Source organism: Lathyrus oleraceus, chromosome 4, assembly GCF_024323335.1.
Source record: "Lathyrus oleraceus cultivar Zhongwan6 chromosome 4, CAAS_Psat_ZW6_1.0, whole genome shotgun sequence".
Classification (NCBI taxonomy): Eukaryota; Viridiplantae; Streptophyta; class Magnoliopsida; order Fabales; family Fabaceae; genus Lathyrus; species Lathyrus oleraceus.
In genome coordinates, this window is record NC_066582.1 from 122,154,690 (window position 1) to 122,175,220 (window position 20,531).

General features: G+C 31.1%; 1 protein-coding gene across 1 annotated transcript; it reads right to left on the reverse strand.

Annotated features, from left to right (window-relative positions):
* Positions 1 to 10,370: 10,370 nt before the first annotated feature.
* LOC127073962 (protein LATERAL ORGAN BOUNDARIES) lies at positions 10,371 to 12,574 on the reverse strand. Its single transcript, XM_051015212.1, has 2 exons — positions 12,292 to 12,574; positions 10,371 to 11,131 (listed from the first exon to the last, which is right to left on the reverse strand). Exon 2 carries the CDS (start codon positions 11,110 to 11,112, stop codon positions 10,582 to 10,584), a length of 531 nt encoding a protein of 176 aa, XP_050871169.1. The 5' UTR covers positions 11,113 to 11,131; positions 12,292 to 12,574; the 3' UTR covers positions 10,371 to 10,581.
* Between the last annotated feature and the right edge of the window lie 7,957 nt (positions 12,575 to 20,531).

The window sequence follows — 20,531 nt, forward strand, 5'->3', positions numbered from 1 at the left end:
TGAGTATTCTCGATTGGTGGTGATTTAATTGTGTTAAAACTGTAAATTAACTTTATATACTTAGAGTATTGTACGAGTTATAATTTTCTGAGCGTTTGGCTTTTTACAGAATCGAAACCGGATGTCCGAAAGGCCTCCAACGCTGAAAAACACAGAAAATTCTGCATTCTATTTTGTGTTAACCGGTTAACCAAAAGCGTTAACCGGTTACTTGTTAAAATCTGCGCAAAAAGTCCATTCTGTTTTGCGTTAACCGGTTAACAAAAACCGTTAACCGGTTAACACTGTTGAAAATCTGCCAGGAAGTGCATTCTGTTTCGCGTTAACCGGTTACCTGAAAGCGTTAACCGGTTAACACTGTTGAAAAATGAAAAATGGAGACTTTAAAACCTGTATTCAATTTGAAATGAAATCTAAGTGTGCGTATTTGATAATTAGCCTATATTTGTGAATGATATATTGTTATGAATGTGTATATGTAACATTGGTGGATAATTCATAGAGTTGAATTATGGTGATATGTGGGATGTTAAGATGGTAGAGATGATCTTAATTGCATATGTGTTGGTATTTGTACATTCATTCATGGCATAGTCGGCTTCATGGTGGAAGTGGTGAAACTGTGGGTTCACATGGTAATAGACGTTGATCCTTGAGTGGAAATAGGCGTAGCAGACGTTGATCCTTAATTGGAAATAGACGTAGTGGCTTTGATCTTGTCCGGATCGGAAGGGTGGCTTGGATTCTAGATATTGAATCGGAAAGCGGTGAAACGTTGGGTTTACATTGCGGTACCACATGCATAGAGTCACATGTCTTGCATTGAGTCACATTAGAGTTATGTGATAATTGAGTGTATGCATTGATGTGATTGTGACGTGTGTATGAGATATGGTAATTGAATTTGGTGATGTTTGGATACATAACTTGGCAAAATATGTGATTATGTGATAATTGTAGTTATGTGTATATTTGGGAATAGAGTATTGGATTTTAATATTGTACTCCTATGGATGTTTGAAACATGTGAAATAAATGTTGGTTAATATTATTGACATGGTTATACAAGGTGTGATGAATTCCGTCAATTGTTGATTTAATCATTGTGCCTTATTATACTTCTTCATAATGATTTGAATTCTCACCCTTCTGTTTGAATGTTGCCTTTACATGGGCATCATGCAGATATTCAAGAGTAGTATTGCTGAAGTGAGTGGACGGTAGCTCACTCGAGATTAGCCGGAGAGTTTCCGTATTTTAGTTTGAAGACTAGGTAATGAGTCAATGCTCTGGTCATGTAACACGAGGTAGATTAGTAGTATTGAACTCATATCTTATTTGGATACGTATTATGTTATTACTTGTGAACATGTTTGATTTCAATTGCTGTTTGAGATGCCATAGTGCCAAATAGCCTGGATATGGTTTTATCTTAACTTGAAGAGATTATTAAGAGATGATCATGGTATGGGACATGAATCATTTTATGAAATGCATGAATATTCATTATTTTCCGCTGCGAACGCATATTCCTGAATATTCATGATAATTGAATTGTGTTATTTTAAATGACCAGGTGTATTGTACATCGATGATGAATGATGTTGGTTTTTAAAAGCTTTTAGTTTTTGAAAACGTCGATGTGATGCCCTTTTGTGTATATGCGTGCTTATTTACTCTGATTATATGTTAAGTATTTTGGGGTAGAAAAAGGGGTGTTACACTATGGGCATTAAGGGTATGCCTGATTGACTCTAGTTCCAGTGGGATATTGTTGGTGTAAGCTTTAGAGGCCAATACTTTTGGTACTTGTATCGAATTATTTATTAATAATAAAAGGCTTTTTCTTTATTATGTTTGTTTGATAAAGTCCCTAGAATAGCTAATCCATTTAATGTATCAAGTGTGACTTAATCATGAGATCTCATTAAACATTTGAACACTATTCTTTAAGTATCCGTAGTCGAGCTTTGTTATGAAGTGGGATAATATTACAACTTTAAGACTATTATGTATATAGACTGATGATCACATCTCAAGGATCATGGATAAGGAGTTATCAAGTCTTACACATATGTATGAATATTAGGAGTAATATTTATATTGGATTGACCCGCTATAAGAATACTACATAGAATATTATGGAAAGTGTCATAAGTTATTCTCATGGTGATAGTACACCACCCTTCGACCTGAAACCACTATGGACCCTAGATATAGAGTCGAGTGCTTTATTGCTGATCAAACATTGTCCGTAACTGGATGACCATAAAGACAATTGATGGGTACTCCACGAAGCATGCCGAGGGACATGAGTGACCTAGATGGAATTTGCCCATCCCGCATAACAGGATAAATGTCTAAGGGCCCAATATTGAACTGGACAAGGATGACACAGTCTATGCATTGTGTTCAATATAGACATAAGGGCAAAAGAGTAATTATACACATAAGTATTATCACAAAAGGATTTATCAGATCACATGAAATTTTCGTGTCTTGGGTAGCAGTGATGTATTGCTAGATACCGCTCACTATTTATTATGTTAAATACGTGATTTAATATAATTGTCAATGTCGCGAAAACCTATAGGGTCACACACAAAAGGACGAATTGATGAGAGATAAAGTAACTAAGGAACACCGTAAGGTATGGTGCACTTAAGTGAATTGTGGAACAACGTAAGGTACAATGCACTTAAGTAGAATACGAAATGTGGTAAGGTACCACGCGCTTAATTTATTTTTGGTATATCATAAGATGAAATTTCGTAAGGTACCTTGTGCAGAAGCATTTGATTAGATGAAATTTCATTTCTCTCTCTCTCTCTCTCTCTCACTCACTCAAAGCCTTCATTCATAGCAGCTAGCACTGAGACTGAAGGAACTCATTCGTGTGGACTGAGTAGAGGCGTTGTCACCATTCAACGTTCATGATCACTCCTTAGATCTACATCAAATATTTCAACCGCCACAAGAGGTAACAATTTCTATCACTGATCATGCCCATTCGTAAGGATCACTAAAGGAGAAAATTTTAATTTTTGTTGCATTTTGGATCGCAATTCTCCTTCATGAGGGTCATAATCCTCCTCGAGCACTCACTTTTCTTAAACCCCTTTCTTTTTTGCAGGTACATGAAGATTATAATATCCATTAAAGCAAGAATATTCAAAATGGTTCTCATGGAGTACCATGGATGTGAGAGGAGCTAATACATTTCCCTTACATAACTGATTCCCTTAAATGTTTCTCTGTTTCTTTTCCCTTCTCTCTTTTGGGATAAATAAAGTTCGGTGTCGCTCTGTTGTACCTTCAAGCGTGCGATGCGTTCGGTGGACATATTTCAGCTAGCTTCAGTATATACAAAATTAGTTGATTCATGAGAAAAAAGAATGTTAGATAGGATTGTTTTACCATACGTAAGTATATATAAATTTTTGTTTTCTTTTATAAATCAATTTTATATACTTTGTTAACTATTCTAGATATTTATGTAGTACGCATTAGCAACTAATAAATATATGTCCTGACCAAAATAATGTAATTATGATATGCTCGTTACACTGTGATCTTAATTCAGTGATGAAAGACATTTTAAACGTGTAAGTGGTATTATTTGTAATACTCAAAATTTATATTTAGTTTTGAATAATTTTTATTCATGTTAAACTTTTATCAATATGTAGAGCTATGGAGTAATACAATTTAATGTCTCGTAAAATAGGAGGTAAAAAGCCAAAGTTTTTTTTTGCCAAAAGTAACTATGACTTGTGCTTTTTGACATTATTTAATTTTTTTCTAATGTATTAATTGTGCTTTGTGTGTATTAATAACAATATTAAATTATTTGTAGACGAAGAAACAACCCAATGAATATTCATGTGGATACCATGTTATGAAATATATGAGTTAAGATATTAACTCTATCCATATGCATGTAATTTATTTATGCTAGTTGTTAAGTTAATGTTGTTGTTAGCTTATAAAAGGTTTATGTTGTTATTTTTGTGGAGATTGAATCTTTAATGTTGCTTTTGGGTTATCCTAATTTAATTTTGTTCAAATTATAGGGGTTTAACGATCCAACAACATTTCCATAAGAAGATATATTTGACATTCGATCACGTTGGACTGATTGCTTCCTATCTTTTTATGAACATGAACAACACTAGTTTTTCTTGGTTGTTGTAAACATTGTGTATAGATTTCACTACTACTGCAAATATTACATTTTACGATAACACTTTCACCTCACCCAATAAAAAACCAAGGTAAAATTCCTAGACGCGCTACAATATTAAAAAAAAAAAAACCATATATTCCCTTAGTTATAGAACATAACCGAGAGGTAAAATAATTTAGGGTACATGCTTCGAATTCCAGCAGCTGTAATTTTTGTTTTTATTTCTTTAAAAGTCGTGTCTTTATTTTTATTTTTATTTAATTATTAAATAATCTATTCCATCGATTCCTCTAATAATCGAAGGGTGTGATATCCAGATTTAACTATACAAGGATTCGTTCACTAGTTTTACTCTAAGCTTAACTCATATATAAAACCGTTTAATACTCGTAAACATCATTCTTTGTGATGGAGTGCAAGACAAAAAGAAATTGGTTATGTGTTATTGTTCTTCTAATACGAATCTTTAACAAATTATTTTTCTGTTTTTGTAATTAAACAATGTTGAATGGTAAAACAATGAATGTTTTTGTTATTATTGTTTCCACATCTTACCAATGTTGAATGGTAAAACAAAACGTCGTTATATTTTGTAATAAATTTTCAATGTTGTTAGTCAAAGAAAATATTCATTAACATATTGCTTTCTACGGTTGATAACATTCAAAAATTTATTTCTAATCATACTGCAATGTTGTTGTTTCACAAAACAAGATCATTAAAAAATTGTTCAAAATATAGTCATTTGTTTGATTATTATAACACACAACGAAATTGATGAATCGTAAAAAATGAAAAATGAAATAATACATGTAATTTTCAATTTTTTTTCCATTCACCATTTTTATTACAATAGAATTAATCCATTACCTCAGTAGATTTAGAAATCGAGGAGAAAAGTCTCAATTTTATTATATTTTCTATTTAAAAAAGAATAAATCTTTTACCTTGGTTTTTGTCAGAACTAAAGGTAAAAATAAGCAAATTTATTGAGTTTCTTTGTCCGCCATAAACAAATCTTTGTCGTTCATTTACTGAGTATTAATGCTCAAGACAATGCAGACACATTAATCCGTAAGAAACATTAGTGATATACGTGAAATCGTCACAACAACCATTTAAAATGCTAACGCCATACTATATATCTGAATCACAAATATTTTGAATATCAAACATTGATAATGAAAACACTAGGATTGAAAAAAGTGAAACTTAAAGAAAAGTGGAAACCATTGAATGAGAAGCCATTGAGAATATACTCAATATACAGATATGCCATAACTTCTATTATTTGATCTTCACCAAGATTCACAATGATGATGATGAAGATGCCTCATGATTCTTCTTCAAAATTTTACTTGTATATTTAAACAAAAATAATGTAAAATTATGAAAATATAACCGATAGGTACAATTGTGTGTTTTTCTATAAAATACAAAATTGCAGTTGTTGGGGTTCGAACTCATGTACAATGCACTTTATCCCCTGGTTCTACAAATAATCGAGGATTAAAGTGGAAAAGTTTTATGACACCCATCGCTACTCCTCCTTTGAAACCGAGGTAAAAACACCTTTTTCAATCGAGGTAAAAAAAGTTTTTTGTTGTAGTATTTTCTATTTCACATATATTTGATTTTGTCATTATGGTTCTATTTTCAAATATGTATATAAGTTATTTTATTGTATCATTTTGGATTTGTGTATATTAAGTTCAGTTTTGTAAACAATGTAATTTGATATTCTGTTTATATTTGGTTCTATTCTGTTATAAAATATTTTTTTTCTTCTGATTTTGTCACAAAATTTTGAATATAGGTTCCTTTTAAAAAAATACAGGTCAAATAAAAATTTAAAACAAATTATAATTGAGAGAAATATGTTTTACCCCTCCGTTATTATTTCAAACCGAGCTAAATACTTACTTTTTCCATCGGATAATAACAGAAACCGAGAGGTATGTGACACACGCTTTCTAGTTTTGAAAATACAAAATTATTGTTCTGAATATTGAACCAATGACGAATACAATTTTCTCTTTGGAGGAACTTCAACAAAGAAGAAAAGTGACAAGTTTTCATCACGCCCTTCGTCAGCTTTTATGTGAAACTGAAATAAAACTCATTTTTCAATCGAGACAAAAGTTTTTTTTTAGTAGTGAACATGCAATAGTCTAAATTATTTGGAAGATGCCTAATAAAATTACTTTTTGTTGGGAAATAAGGACGATTAATTATTGGATGACTTCGATTATTGATTTGGCTCGAAAGTAAGTTTATATTTATACTCTAGTTGCAACATTTTCTTTATTTTATTGGGATCCAGACTCGCAATAGTGCCTCCATTTTGATGGTGTGCTATGTGACCAACTATCCACTTCAGTTTTTTTAATTGGTTGTGCTTAGCTCCCTTCAACCGAGTCTTTCGATAAGTGAGGTGTTAATTTAATGTCTTAATGTAATCTTGGGTTGTTTTTTCTTTGCTGTGGTTTTGTTTTGAAGACCTCCCTTTGGTTGGACTTCTATTTTGCCGGCTTTTGTTTTTAGTGCCTAGTATTCTTGATTGTATCTCTAACTCTTCTATTTTCATTAATATATTTTGGTCTGCAGTGCTATTAAAAAAACATTGCTTTGACATATCTTTAAATCTTAATGATGTACATGAGAAATGTTTAAGTTGTGTTGCAATAAGAGAAACAAAATTTTTAAAACATTTTTCAGAACATTAATTTGAATTTTTCACCACTGTTATCATACTCATGGAGTATCATAATATTGAACTAACACATGTCAGATAAAGCGATAAGCCTAATCTTATCTTATAGTGTTGAGAAAATAAGGGTGATGAATTGGAGGAGTACATATGGACGTGACTCTATCAACAGAGGATTGCTTGTGTAATTTATCCTCATACATAACAAAACCCATATTCTTTTGTGTGTACTGTTGGAAGAGGTAGGTTCTGCCTTTTTATTAACGTGAACTCTGATTGTTACATCTACGGTGTTTGTGCTTTGACAAGTAGTAAAGTCTCTGACAAACAGAATTGCCTTTCAACATTTTCTTCTTTATACTTGTTCTGATATTATATTGCAAACACACATGAATACTATTTATGATTGAAGAAGAAAGCCAAATAAAAAATAAAGAACATTATTGAGTGATTTGACGTGGGAGATAAGTTCAGAGAAAAAAAAGGAAAAAGAGAGAAACAACACTAGCTATAGAATCATAAGAGAGTAGACATCTTCACTAAAAACTTGAAGAAAAAATTAAGATATAATTTTCTCTTTTATAAATTTAACCTTTTATTTATTTAAAATTGATCTTAAAGATTAACTTTAACATTTAATTCACCATTCTTTCACATGAATTTTGTATCTGGGTTACACATCTACCTCTATTGATTAATCTCAAATTAATGATATAAATAACGATTTTAATTTATGTTTGGAATTCTTGCGATTGCGGTTGATATGATTGTTGCGATGAGTCTACTGTGATGTGAATCCTTTTATATATATATATATATATATATATATATATATATATATATATATATATATATATATATATATATAAAATTAAAGTTAAGATTATTCGTTATAGTAAAAGAAAACTGTGATTTGTGATTTTAAATTTTTATTTTTGAATAGAAGAAGTGAAAAAATATGAATGAAATTGTTTGACGTGATTTTTAATGTGGTCTGATACAGTAATTTTAATTCACACCACAATAACGGTTTTATGTTGTTGAAGAGACGACCACATCAATAATGTTGTGGACACAATTACGTTTGTTATTAATCCTAAGAGATTGGCCGGTTGGTGAAACTTGGTTCCTTAAAGTGTGTATCTTACCGGGTCTCAAATTTGAATTCGGCTAGATATTAACAATTTTTGTATTGAGACATTCTATATTGAATTTCGCTCTATCTTTAAATAGACTCTATTTAGTGGACAATAGGATTGATCGTTTTAAATTAGATGAATTACCGAACTTTAAAAATAATTAATCTCTGTAAATTAGTTGTTCGCAAGGTCGAATATCAAGCTTTTATTTGTATTACAATTTAAAACCTAGGTAGATTATAGACTAGGTGTGAGTTAATAGTCTCTAATATATTTCAAAATTTAAAGGGAGGATTCAATGACCCAATTCTTAAAAAATACAAAGAGACTGAAATGATTTATCCAAGAACCAATTTCAAATTCACTAATCACTCAATATTTACCAATTATGAGAGAAAATAACACCTTTTTGCAATTTTCAGAAATTCAGATTACTAAAGTGAAATGTGGGGGGCCGTCTCTTCTTTTGAACGAAGAAAGGCTTCAATTCACTGTTACTTTTTCCAGGAACTGATCAGACTGACCATGTAAAAAAAACCCTAATCCTATCCCTATTCTCACTCTGATTAAGAAATATTTTTTAACCCTGCAACTTGTGTGTGACTCTGACTTTACCAGGGTTTGTTTAGAATTTCATCTGTTACTGCAAACATGTTTGTCCCAAATACCAAAAACTCAAAAGTCAATTCAATGAAAAGATGTTAACTCATACTAATATGGTTTTTGAGTTCTGTTTGCATAGACAAATAATAAAATAATTGATAATATATTTCACACACAATCATTAATTCTTGTACATGCATGCAAGCTGTGTTCTATGTAGTGCTACAGTCTTAAGAGAGAGGGTCATAGTCCTACTATTTGCACTGTATTGGCTAAAGAATGAGTGTTGGTGGTTGAAGATAACAACAGTTTTGGGAAGGGCAAGCTAGGGTAGTACATATTGAAAGACTAGATAAACCCTAACGTTGAACAACTGTCTAATTTATGTGTTGATTGAGTTGAGGAATCCAACAAGGATACAAACTGTGGCTCACTATTTCAGAGATATTTTATTTTATGATTAAAGAAATGTGGGGATGAAGATCAGCCTCAGTATTCTCATCACAAGATAATGTTAAACACATACATTCAATTTCCCAACTTTTCTCTGTACATGATGAAAACTATCACAAACTTGAGTTCAAAAATACACTCCTTGAATTTTTTTTCTTATAATTATATCTGGAAGTGATTTTCGTTTTAGTTTGAATACTATCTTATATACGCGCAGCTGTAGAAACTAATGTTTTAAGTTGATGAATACAAATAGTTCAATATATATTTTTCATAAAATATAGCAATATTATATGTTGTTCGATTATGATAAGGAATTAACACTGACTTTTTTTTGAACTGCAGCTTAACACTGTGAGTGACATTATTGAAGTCATGAGGGAAAAACGGGTAATTAGAGATTGAAAAAACACATAAAATGAAAGTAAAAGGATGGTGACTGGTGGGGGTCCACATAAAAGAACAAGAGGTAGGAATATGCAGGTTAGGTCTAAAGTAAGCCATAGGTTCAGGCTTTACAAGGAGTAAAGTAATGTAATATATCGTTCCTTCATTCTTAATCATAGACAATGACCGACAAATTTGTCAACTTAACAATCTGCTTTTCACATTGCAGATGCATAGATTTTGCACTGAATGAATACACGATATGAGGTCTATATTAGTAGCCATATGTTAACTACTATGCATGCTCCTCATACCAGCTTATTTAGTCTCTTCCTTAAGAGTACACAAGTATGATTATAAAAAGCGAAAATGGCCCGACAAAATAGTATCGGCGTATCAGCATATGCTGATACATGCTGACACCGATACCAGTATCGGCGGACCAGTATCGGCGTATCGGCATATGCTGATACATGCTGACACCGATACCGTTATCACCATTTTATGTTTGATAACAAATTATGATTAATTCACACCATAACAACTGCGATGAGTGCTGGTTAATTCACACCATAACAACTGCATTCAGTGTTTTACGTGACTGCACGCAAACCAACCGCAACTGTTTTTTAAGACACTGCGCAAGAGTATCAGAAACAACAATGACTCATTGTTCTAAAATCATAGTACTAAACTAATACAAATTCTGTGTAGTCCAGTTATATGAGTTCAAATACATATGAATATTATTTATTTAGCTTTTAGAAATGAAAATCGGTTTTAAGAGATACTATGTCAAAATTTATTTAAAGACGACCCTGCTACTGATGGTAACAATGATCTCTTCCCTTAACTAGCATTTGGCAAGAAAAGACAATACAATATTTTAATATAGAAAAGAGAAGCCATCAAATAAGCTTTATTAAATCACACAGTAGACCGACCTTCAATCACGTAGATAAAAGAGTCCAATAATTAAGGCTACATATTCATAGCCAAAGTCCAGAATAGATGCATATATAATATCATCACGCCATAAGAATATTGCAGGCAATGTCTCAAAAAGTATAAACCCTAGATGGGTTAATACTCAACTTATTAGTTCACAAATGATTTCCTCCTCCACCACCCTCACTCATGTCCTCTGATGAAGTATCAGTCCAAGGAAGAGAATAAGGAAAAGAAGAATAAACACCTCCACTAAACTGTCTTTGCGGCATTTGTTGAACTGACACCATTCCGGGCGGCACAGAAAGAGACGACGGTGGAGGTGGAGGGATATCAGTGAGTGAATAACGAAGAAGATCAGTGTTAGCAGCATCAAGCTCCTTTTGGAGCCTCTGAACTTGTCTTTGAAGAAAAGAGATAGCACCTACACAGCCATAAACAGGGTCCCTCACCCGTGCTTCGGCTTCGTAGGCAAGTGAGTTCACTGCATCCTCTCTTTGGTGTGGGAGGAGTTCGTTGAGAAGCTTTGTCACATTGCTGGCACCGAATATTTTGTGCACGTTTGCAAATTTTTGTGGCTCTTCTGGTGGAAAGTATGGTGCAAAAATGCATCCTGGCATGCATTTTCTCCTCAAAAATTTGCAGGCGGCACAAGGTGAATTGTATGAGCTGGATGATGATGCCATTTTTCTTAACCTATATTCCCTGGGCGTTACAAATAATCTATTTTCATATATATTATAGAGATTATACCCTTTCATATATATTATAAAGATTATTTCTATTATGCAGAAATAGATCTCATGATAAACTGAGATTAATGTTCAGACTTATCATAGGCTGAATTTGAATAATATTTCTATATTCATCCTTAATCTTTAACATACATACGTACAAGATTTTACTTCAAAAATTGCAAAAACGGCTGCCACAAAATGGTATCTCAAAGTGTCTATACAATACCATTAACTACTTATATGAAGAAAAAGAAGTTATAGTTGATTCACACCATCACTACTACTACTGTAATCAGTATTACAACACCAATATAAACCAAAATCAAAGCTTTTATGCGAGCGCGATTGTTATATATATATTATATATATATATATATATATATATATATATATATATATATATATATATATATGCAAAGAGAATATGCTGGCTCACATAACTTTGAGAAATAATTTGTACTAATATATTTAATCGTTTCTTTCTTATTTACTTTTCATAAAATTTTAAAATTGTACAAGATGTGATAGGTTAAAAAGTAAGAGTTAACATTTTTGCTCCCTAGTATTTTTATTTAATAATATTATTTTTCTTAATTTTCTTAAAATAATATTTCTGAAAAATATAGTTTTTTCTATCCTCTTTCCCTTTACCATTTTAGATTCATTACCTAGAGAAAATCAAATAAAAGAATCCTTAATTAGTCTCAACTTTCAAACATGAAAGTCTTTGCAAAGTATTTTTGATCTGAATTTGTCCTCAATTATAAGGTTTTTTTTTTCATCTTCATTGATTCCAAATTAGGAAACATATATATACACTACCCTACATATATAATTAACAACACTTTGCATTCCCTCTGCTGGTAATATTCAGTTGCATGATAAAAAAGTACCAATCTATAATAATTACCTTCTGAAATTTAATCAGTTTGAGTCAGGGATCTGGCTAATTATAGTTCATCTGTTACAACACAAAACTTAAAAATGGAAAAGCCCTAAAAAGTGTTGTCAATTATCATCTAGTATACTTTATTTGATTGAAACAAAAACAGAAAGAAAAAAAAAAGAACTATACATGCATAAGGAAAAGGAGAAAAAAAGAAGGAAGACACATGAACATGATTTTACCTGTTTGTGATGTAGGTTCTTTGATCAAATAAACTAAAAGGAAAGTAACTTTATCCTTCAGAAGCTCTTTTTTTCTCTCCAAGTGAGAAAGTAGTCTAAGCTAAGAGAAGAAACCCTAATTGAAAGAGAGGAAGTTGAGATGAGTGATAGTGAGAGGCATAGAGAGAGATTGAGATGTGAAAGGTGATATAAGTTAGTGGAAAAAGGTGATAGCTAGTAGAAGGGAAAACAGAAACAGCATTGAGTGGATGGAGAAGGAAAGGATGCAAAAGACAAAGGTAATAAATGGAGGTATATAGACTAGAGAATAACCTATGATGTTGTTGTATATAGACTAATAATAATATCAAGAATGTGAGGATGTCTTGCATTCTCAATCTTTCTCTAACTATGTAATCAATCAGATCCTACATCCATTTTTAGGCAAAACATCAAATTAATCTTACTTTTTTAGTTAATCGGTTTTGTTTAGCATGAAATCATGCTATATAGCTAATTAGTTGATTAGGTTAACTATTAAATTTTGTTGTTGATCTTAGTTTTCTTAGTTATGACACTACCTATAAGGATGGTTGCTTTTGCTGTTCAAAATCTTCTAGTCTTTTCTGCCAATAGAAAAATCTTTTAACTATCCAATTTTGTTATTCTAACAACTAAATAATTACATAGGAATGATTAGCCTCACACCAATAATTGATGAGGATTTTAAAAACACTGAGAGAATCTATACAAGTGAAATTTTTTAGTGTTAAACCTGTGAAGAATGATAAATATAATTAATACCATCCTTCTAAAGAGCTAATACTTGCATAAATTTCTTGATAATTTTTTTATTCCTTTTAAGGTTAATTTTGTTCATAACAATAATTTTAAAGGAGGCATGGATTTTTTAGAGAATCTTTGTTTACTAACTAGGCAGTTTGCTCTTTTATATATATATATATATATATATATATATATATATATATATATATTATATATATATATATATATATATATATATATATATATATAATATTAAAAAAATTATTTAAATTTCTTAAGTACTAAAGTATTGTACATAGAATTACATTTTATTACTATTAATATTATTGCCAACTCTTTTGTGTAAGCAACCTCCATACGTTTTTTTATTACTAAAGATAAATGTAGTGTTATATTTACAAAAAGTCTTGTCTAGGGAGATACCTTGGAAACATCTTAAGAGAAGATGACATCATGAGGTATTGACCTTTTCTGAGGTAACCCTAGGTCCTAAAGCCTTTTTAAATACACTATCCCCTCAAGGGGATAAGGGGAGATTCTCAAGTCATACATATTTACTACTACTCAGAGAGCACTATGCTCCGAATAGCCTTAACACACCATCAACCTAACCATCTGCCTGCAACCCAGCAACGCCAACCACCAACATGACCTCTCTCCTCATGTGAGTTAGTCCCTTAAACAGACTCAAAAACCACCATACATGACTTCTCTCCGTCGTTAGCAAGTCCTCGCTACCCAAATTGTAATACACCTACAAAGACATCTGAGTCCCCCTACATTTGTAGAGGGAACACAGACCATGTACTTTTTGAGTTAGTACAAGATTGATAAAAAGTAAACGGGCTACTAAACCTTTATAAATAAAGGAGACAAACAATTAGGAGTTTGAAAAGCAAAGATTCATATTAAGATGATAAGCTTCCCAATTACAAACAAGATGCGTTTTATTCTTTCCTACCCACCAATCCCAAGCCATAAATTTGACATTCTCAAATAAGTTATGAACTCCTACAACTCCATCATTGAACAATATATTGTTCCTACAAGACCAAAGTGACTAACACAGTGCTTGTCAGAGAAATGCTGAGGAATTGAACTTCCTTTTTGTCAAGAAACAGAACTGGAGAAAATGTGCAGGAATTGATTCTTGCTAAGTCAATGAGTCAGAACGGATCCACCTAGCTATGCAAAGCCATACTAAATTACTTATTGGGCAAGACAAAAACAAGTGAGTAACATATTCGCCTACTAGCCAACAGAGCGGGCACAACAGATTATACGGTCCAAACACGATTCCCTTCTTTGCCAAGTCCATTTTAGTAGGCAGTCTCGAATGTATCAACCTCTAACCAAAGAGGTGATCTTGCTAGGGACTCTAGCTCTCCATAATTTACTCATACTTTTCACCATATCGTTATAAATATGGTTCTGCACACACACAAGAGGGAGGTGAATTGCGTGTTTCAAAAAAACTTGAGTTTGAACAACTTTTAGGATTAATTTCAGAGTTTAAAAATATTTTTGAATTTTTTTAGAATTAAGCAATGGGAAATAAAATGCAGAAATTAAAGAGTTAAGGGATAAAGAGATAACACCAGAAGTTATAGAGAGGTTCAGTAAAAAATAAAAGACATAATAGCTTTTAGTATCCTAAGATTTATTCTTGAGTATCCAATAAACTTAATAGATTTTAGTAGGTTGAACTCTCGAACGCCCTTATACAACGAAAATGAAGTTTATGGCTAACTTCCAACCAAACAATGAACAATGAGAGAAACGACGAGTCTTCCTTCAAAACGATGGATTGAAACACTTAGTCTTCTTTCCAAACATAAACGTGGAATGATTAGTCTTCAAGCTTAATATCGTGATTTGGCACAGGCTAATATCAAACCTGAGTGAGCTTTTAATCCTGACTGAGCTCAAAAACCAAACCAGGGTTTTGACGGGCTGACCACGAACCTAGGAGATTTTATACCGGACGTATCTCCAACCTTAGCAAGCTTTTAACTGTGTCGAGTTTATGAAACGAACTAGGGTTTTACATAGTATATGAATCAACTTGAGATTTTAATACCGAGCTAATCTCGAACTGTTGAAGGATTTTTTAACAGGACGAGTCGTCGAACCGAACCGATGACTTTATAGCGAAATCCCTAAAACAAAGCCTTTAGAGGGTTTAGCTTAGAACCCAAAAAAATCCCCAATTGGATCAATTATTCAACCAAGGTAGAAACAAATGTTCCTTGGTATATTTACAATATTACCTTTCCAATATTATACAAATGCCTCACTTGCAAAAGAAATTTCTCGAAAGCACTAGACTAAATTTAAGTGAGAGAAAGTAAAGAAAAATATTTTTAGAGAGAGTAGGGAGTGAGGTATGAGAGCTCAAGTTTCTGGATGTGAAAATATGAGGGAAAAGACCTTTATTCATAGGCTAGAGGTTGTCGCTACCGGGATTTCACGATAACGAAACCGGGACTAAAGAGATGCCAAAGGGAGGCAAAGTCAGAAGAGTCGCCACCGAATTTTATTTAGTTTACCTCTATCGGAGAGGAGAGGGGAAATAGTCGATAAAACCCTCGGAAAAGAGACGCGCACGGGAAACACTAAAAGAGAATAAGAAATCGGTCTTGCCACCGAGATTTGGGTTCGAAAGTCGGTTACGTAAGGGGAAGGTGTTAGCACCCCTTACGTCCATGGTACTCCATGGGAACCATTTGGGTTGTTTTACATACATGGGATTTATCTATTATTGTTTTATTTTCAAAAGAATGTGTGAAAAAGAAGGGGGTATTTTTATTATTATAGTGCTCGCCAAGGATTGGGGCCCTTGTGCCTACGTATCACTCATTCGGGGATGAGGAATCAGAGCTCCGTAGTTTGGAGTAGAAAATGTTTATGTGTTGGTTGATTTTACCTTTGAAAAAAGGGTTTTCGGGATGATGCCCTAAGGCACAAAAATGAGTTTGATGAGTTGTATTATTTTTACCTTGAATATGAGTTTTATGAAAGAGTGTTTGTGATTATATTGTACTAAAGTCTATGGGCGGAGGTGATTATTCTAGACAACAAGTCAAGCGTCTTGCGTCCAAAATAATCAGAGTAAGGATATGAATGCTCCATTCTCACTCATTCTCCACCACTTAAGGCTCATGGCACACAATAATAATCGTAATTATTAAGTATTTTTGAGTTTGGCTAAGAAAATGCCACTTGACGTTGAATCAAGGGTTTATTTTATTTTGATTATGAAATTTGGCTTATGCAACATGAACGCAAAGTAACCAACAAGAAATTAAAGAGTCTCATTGTAAGGTAGCCCAAGAGAAAGCCTTTTGTGTGCAAAAGTGACCTAAGCTAAATAAAGGATAATGGTCTTACAAACATGTCCCCCTAAGGTGGTGTCATGATGCCATTCTTACATCATGAATGTAAGTTACAAATAAAATCTAACATTTACAAAGTATCACAAAGATAAGGGAAAAACCTCCAAGCAAGGGTCCTAAAATGAAATCCTCTAAGTCCAAGATGATTAAGAGTTGAATGAATATTTTTGTCTTATCATTTTATCATGTTTTTGTTGTTTTTAATGTTTGATGATAATAAAATAAATAACAAGTAAATAAACATGCATGATGAATTTGTACAATGATGATGATGATGAGTACTTTAATGTAAAAAAACAATATCACAATTATAAAGTATCACATAAAAGTAAATTACAATATAAAGAAACAATATCACAATAATAATGGTTAGTGAATATAAATGATACAAATATAAGTCAATAATACCAAAATCACAATAACAAAGGTTAATGATAAACAAAATTAATGAAGTATAATTAGTGGTTAGTAACATGTACAAAAATGAATATTTTTTAAGACTATTTTCTTAGGTCAAAAAGACTTAAAATATGACACATTAAGAGATAGCTTATCATTGATGCAAAATATTGAAGATGATTAAAAAATCAACTAACAATAGATTTGTAACAAAGAAAGTTATGCAACCTTAAGTCCATCTATTAATATTTAAAAAAAAAGTGATTTGTTCTCTTTCTTTTGTTTTTATTCCTCTTTTATTTGACAAGATAATAAGGTAGTAAATAAATTAGCATAATTTAAATGATATAGTTAGATAACAATAAACATAAACATAAAATACTTGAAATAAAGTGCACAATAAAATAAATTGCAAAGAAATAAAGTGCAATAATATAAATGTTAGAAGTTAGTAGTTAGTGAACATAAACATAAAGTAAATGAAATAAAATGAACAATAAAATAAATTGCAAAAAAAATAAAGTGCAATAATATAAATGTTAGGAGTTAGTAACAATAAGCAAATGGATTAGCAAGTTAATGTAAAGACATGGTTTCATCTATGCATCAAATGACCCAAATATGGTTAAAATAGAGGCAATCTATCAATGCCTCAAAGTATCATGAATGATCTATTGATCAACCATAGATAGGTTTGAAACATTGAAGATTTAATCAACTCTAAGCAATCATGGTCATGATCTACTAGACCTCATCAACCAAACAAATACAACAACAAATCCATAATAAAAGAAAATGATAACACACACAAAACAACCACAAAAAGGTGAAAAAAGATAGTAAAAATAAAAAATCTTTAAAAAATGTGAGTAAACCAAAGTCAATCATTTTTTGCAATCTTGAATCTAAACCATCTCAAAAGACCAACCAAGAACAAGCAACCATTTTTAATCAAAAAAAGAAACAAAAAGTTAAAAAGTTTAAGTTAAAATCATTACCCACAAAATGTGAAAAAAGCTAGGTAGAAATGGTGTTGAGCTTGAATATGAAGCAAGGAGTTTGGGATGAAAATATTTGTGGTGAAAGCCTAGTAAAGGGGTTGGATTATGAGTGTTAGAGAGTGAGAAATTTTGAGGGAAAAAAATTTGAAATGGGAAAAAAATGGTGGTGGTGACTTTTGGGAGAGAAAGGTTTTTTGGTTTTGATTTAGGTTTGGAGAAGAGAGGTTGAATGATATTTTTTCAGAATTTTTGGGGGCTAGAAAGTATGAGAAATGAAGGGGAATAGTGCGTCTATAACTATATATAAAGGGGATACAAGTTTTTGGAGTGACCTATTTTTGTTCCAAAATTACCCTTTATCTTTTTTATAAATAACTTGAGTGATTAGTATCTTTTGTTGGTTATTAATTGATAAACTAACTTTCATCTCTCACAAAAAAAAATCTATAACTTCGATTAACCGTTGAATGATGACACAAATTAAAAATCCTCTTCTACTTTTTTTTTATTTCATCTCTTTCTCAATCAACATATTATTTTTTTGTTGAACTTTTTTAATTCTATTATATTTCTATCTTACTTTTGATTTTCTATTGTAACTTTCTAATATGCAGTATTTTTTACTCCCAATATAATTTATTTTAATAACCTCTCACCATATTTTTAAAATTGGCAATAGTTTCTTTTAATAACGGTAATGATAGTTTTTTTCACAACTTAAACACCTCATTGTTGCAAGATATGATCATATATATTTGCTCTTAAAAAAGGATTTTTTTTAAAACTTCACATAATTTTTTTTTAAAACTTCACATAATTTTTTTGTCACATTCTAATCACCTATTCACTCGCCGATATTCAATACTTTCCGGTTTAATGTAAATAATGATGCATTTAATTTTGTTCATTCTTATTTCACTTTTCCAATTTTGTGATATAGTTTGATCATTTTTTCTTAATTTTAATTTTAAGAAGAACATGTTGGAGAAGAGTTATACAGTTTGTATTTTTCATCATTTTTTATTATTATATCAATTTATCTATTATATTATTTAAGTTTTCTACCACGTCTGTTTCAATTCTTTTTATTAATTATGTATGTTTAAATCATGGTTGCAAGAGACAAAGATCGTGTGTGAGATGGAAGAGAGTTTTTAGGAATTATGATGAAAAAAATGTTTTTCAGTTTGGGTTTCTTTTCATTTATGAGGTTTAAAATAGTTTAGTCTCATATTATTTTTTCAATAACATTGCTTTTTGTTGTGGTTTGTAAATGTTCAATTTTGGTCTGGTATCCACTTTATCTTGAAAATAATATGCTTGCCATAAGGTTCAAAGTAAATACTTTCATTTTTCATTTTAAATTGATATGAATTTTTCCATCATATAAAGGCTTTTGTGTTTGTAATGGTTGTTTTGATGATACTCTGTAGTAAAATTGATAATTATTTTTATATACCGTAACTGCAGTCCACGCAAATGAAAGGAGTTGCTTGAAACAAAACATAATCATTCTTATCCCTCCTAGCAATCAAAATCTAGCAACATGTAAAGGTTGTGAAGGAAAAAAATAAAAAATGTTTTGTTTTTGTTAGCCGTTATTACATGTTATCTTTCCCTATAACTTAATATACTTACTTTGAAGTTTGATAGTTTGTTTTCTTAAACATTCACTATTAAGGTAAACTCTTGCCTATAAAGAATATCAAAACTTCTTAAATTATGTATTTTATTATTGATGCATGTTCATACTTTAAAAAATAAAATTTGCTTTGTGTTTGTTTAAATCGTTCAATTCACTTCTTATCATAAAAATGCAGGGATCAATAAAAATAAAACAACTGTGTAGTACTCTAATTGTTCTTTTTTCAAACTTAACAAGTGGCGATGTAAAAAGTTGAGAAGTAACTACATATTACTAATGGAAAGAAATACATGGCAAGGACATAAGGAGACGGAAGAAAAAAATGGCGTAATAAAAATGGTGTTGTTGTTTAAGGAGTGAGAGAGAAGAGAGCATCAGGAATTCATAAATAATTTATTGTGATAAACCTATTTCATAAATTATGCTATTTAATATTTTATAAATCATGGTAATCATCATCTTATTATACTATGTGAGTTTTAAGCATTGTACGAAATATATGATAAATATCATAAATTGTTGAGACCGAGAGAGTGTCAAAATAGAATGCAAGATAAATATATCACGTTTGATACTTATAATTTAATTTCAAAAATACGCCAAAATTTATAAAAAAATGTGTTTTTATAGTTTTTGGCGTGTGCGCTTTAAGGTGACATTTCTTTCAAGTCTAGAAATTAAATTATATTCTCGAAAATACATGGGTGAAAAAATTATTCTCATATTTGTTACAAGATTGAAAAAAAATTCACAAAATTCCATAAAATAAAAGAAGTTGCATAACTTTCACAATTCCCATTGTTTTACTCCTACGAGAATAAAGTGGGAATATTGATTCCCATGAAATTCCACATAATTTTTTTGAGAAAAATATATCATTATTCATTTTCTAAAGATTATATCAAACTATATGCTAAATTCCTTTTTAGAAAAGTACGAAAATTAAATCTTTACTTTTTTTAGGTAATTTATTCATGAGATTTTTTTATGAATCCTGGAAACAAACACTCCCTACAAAAAACGGATGGACGGACA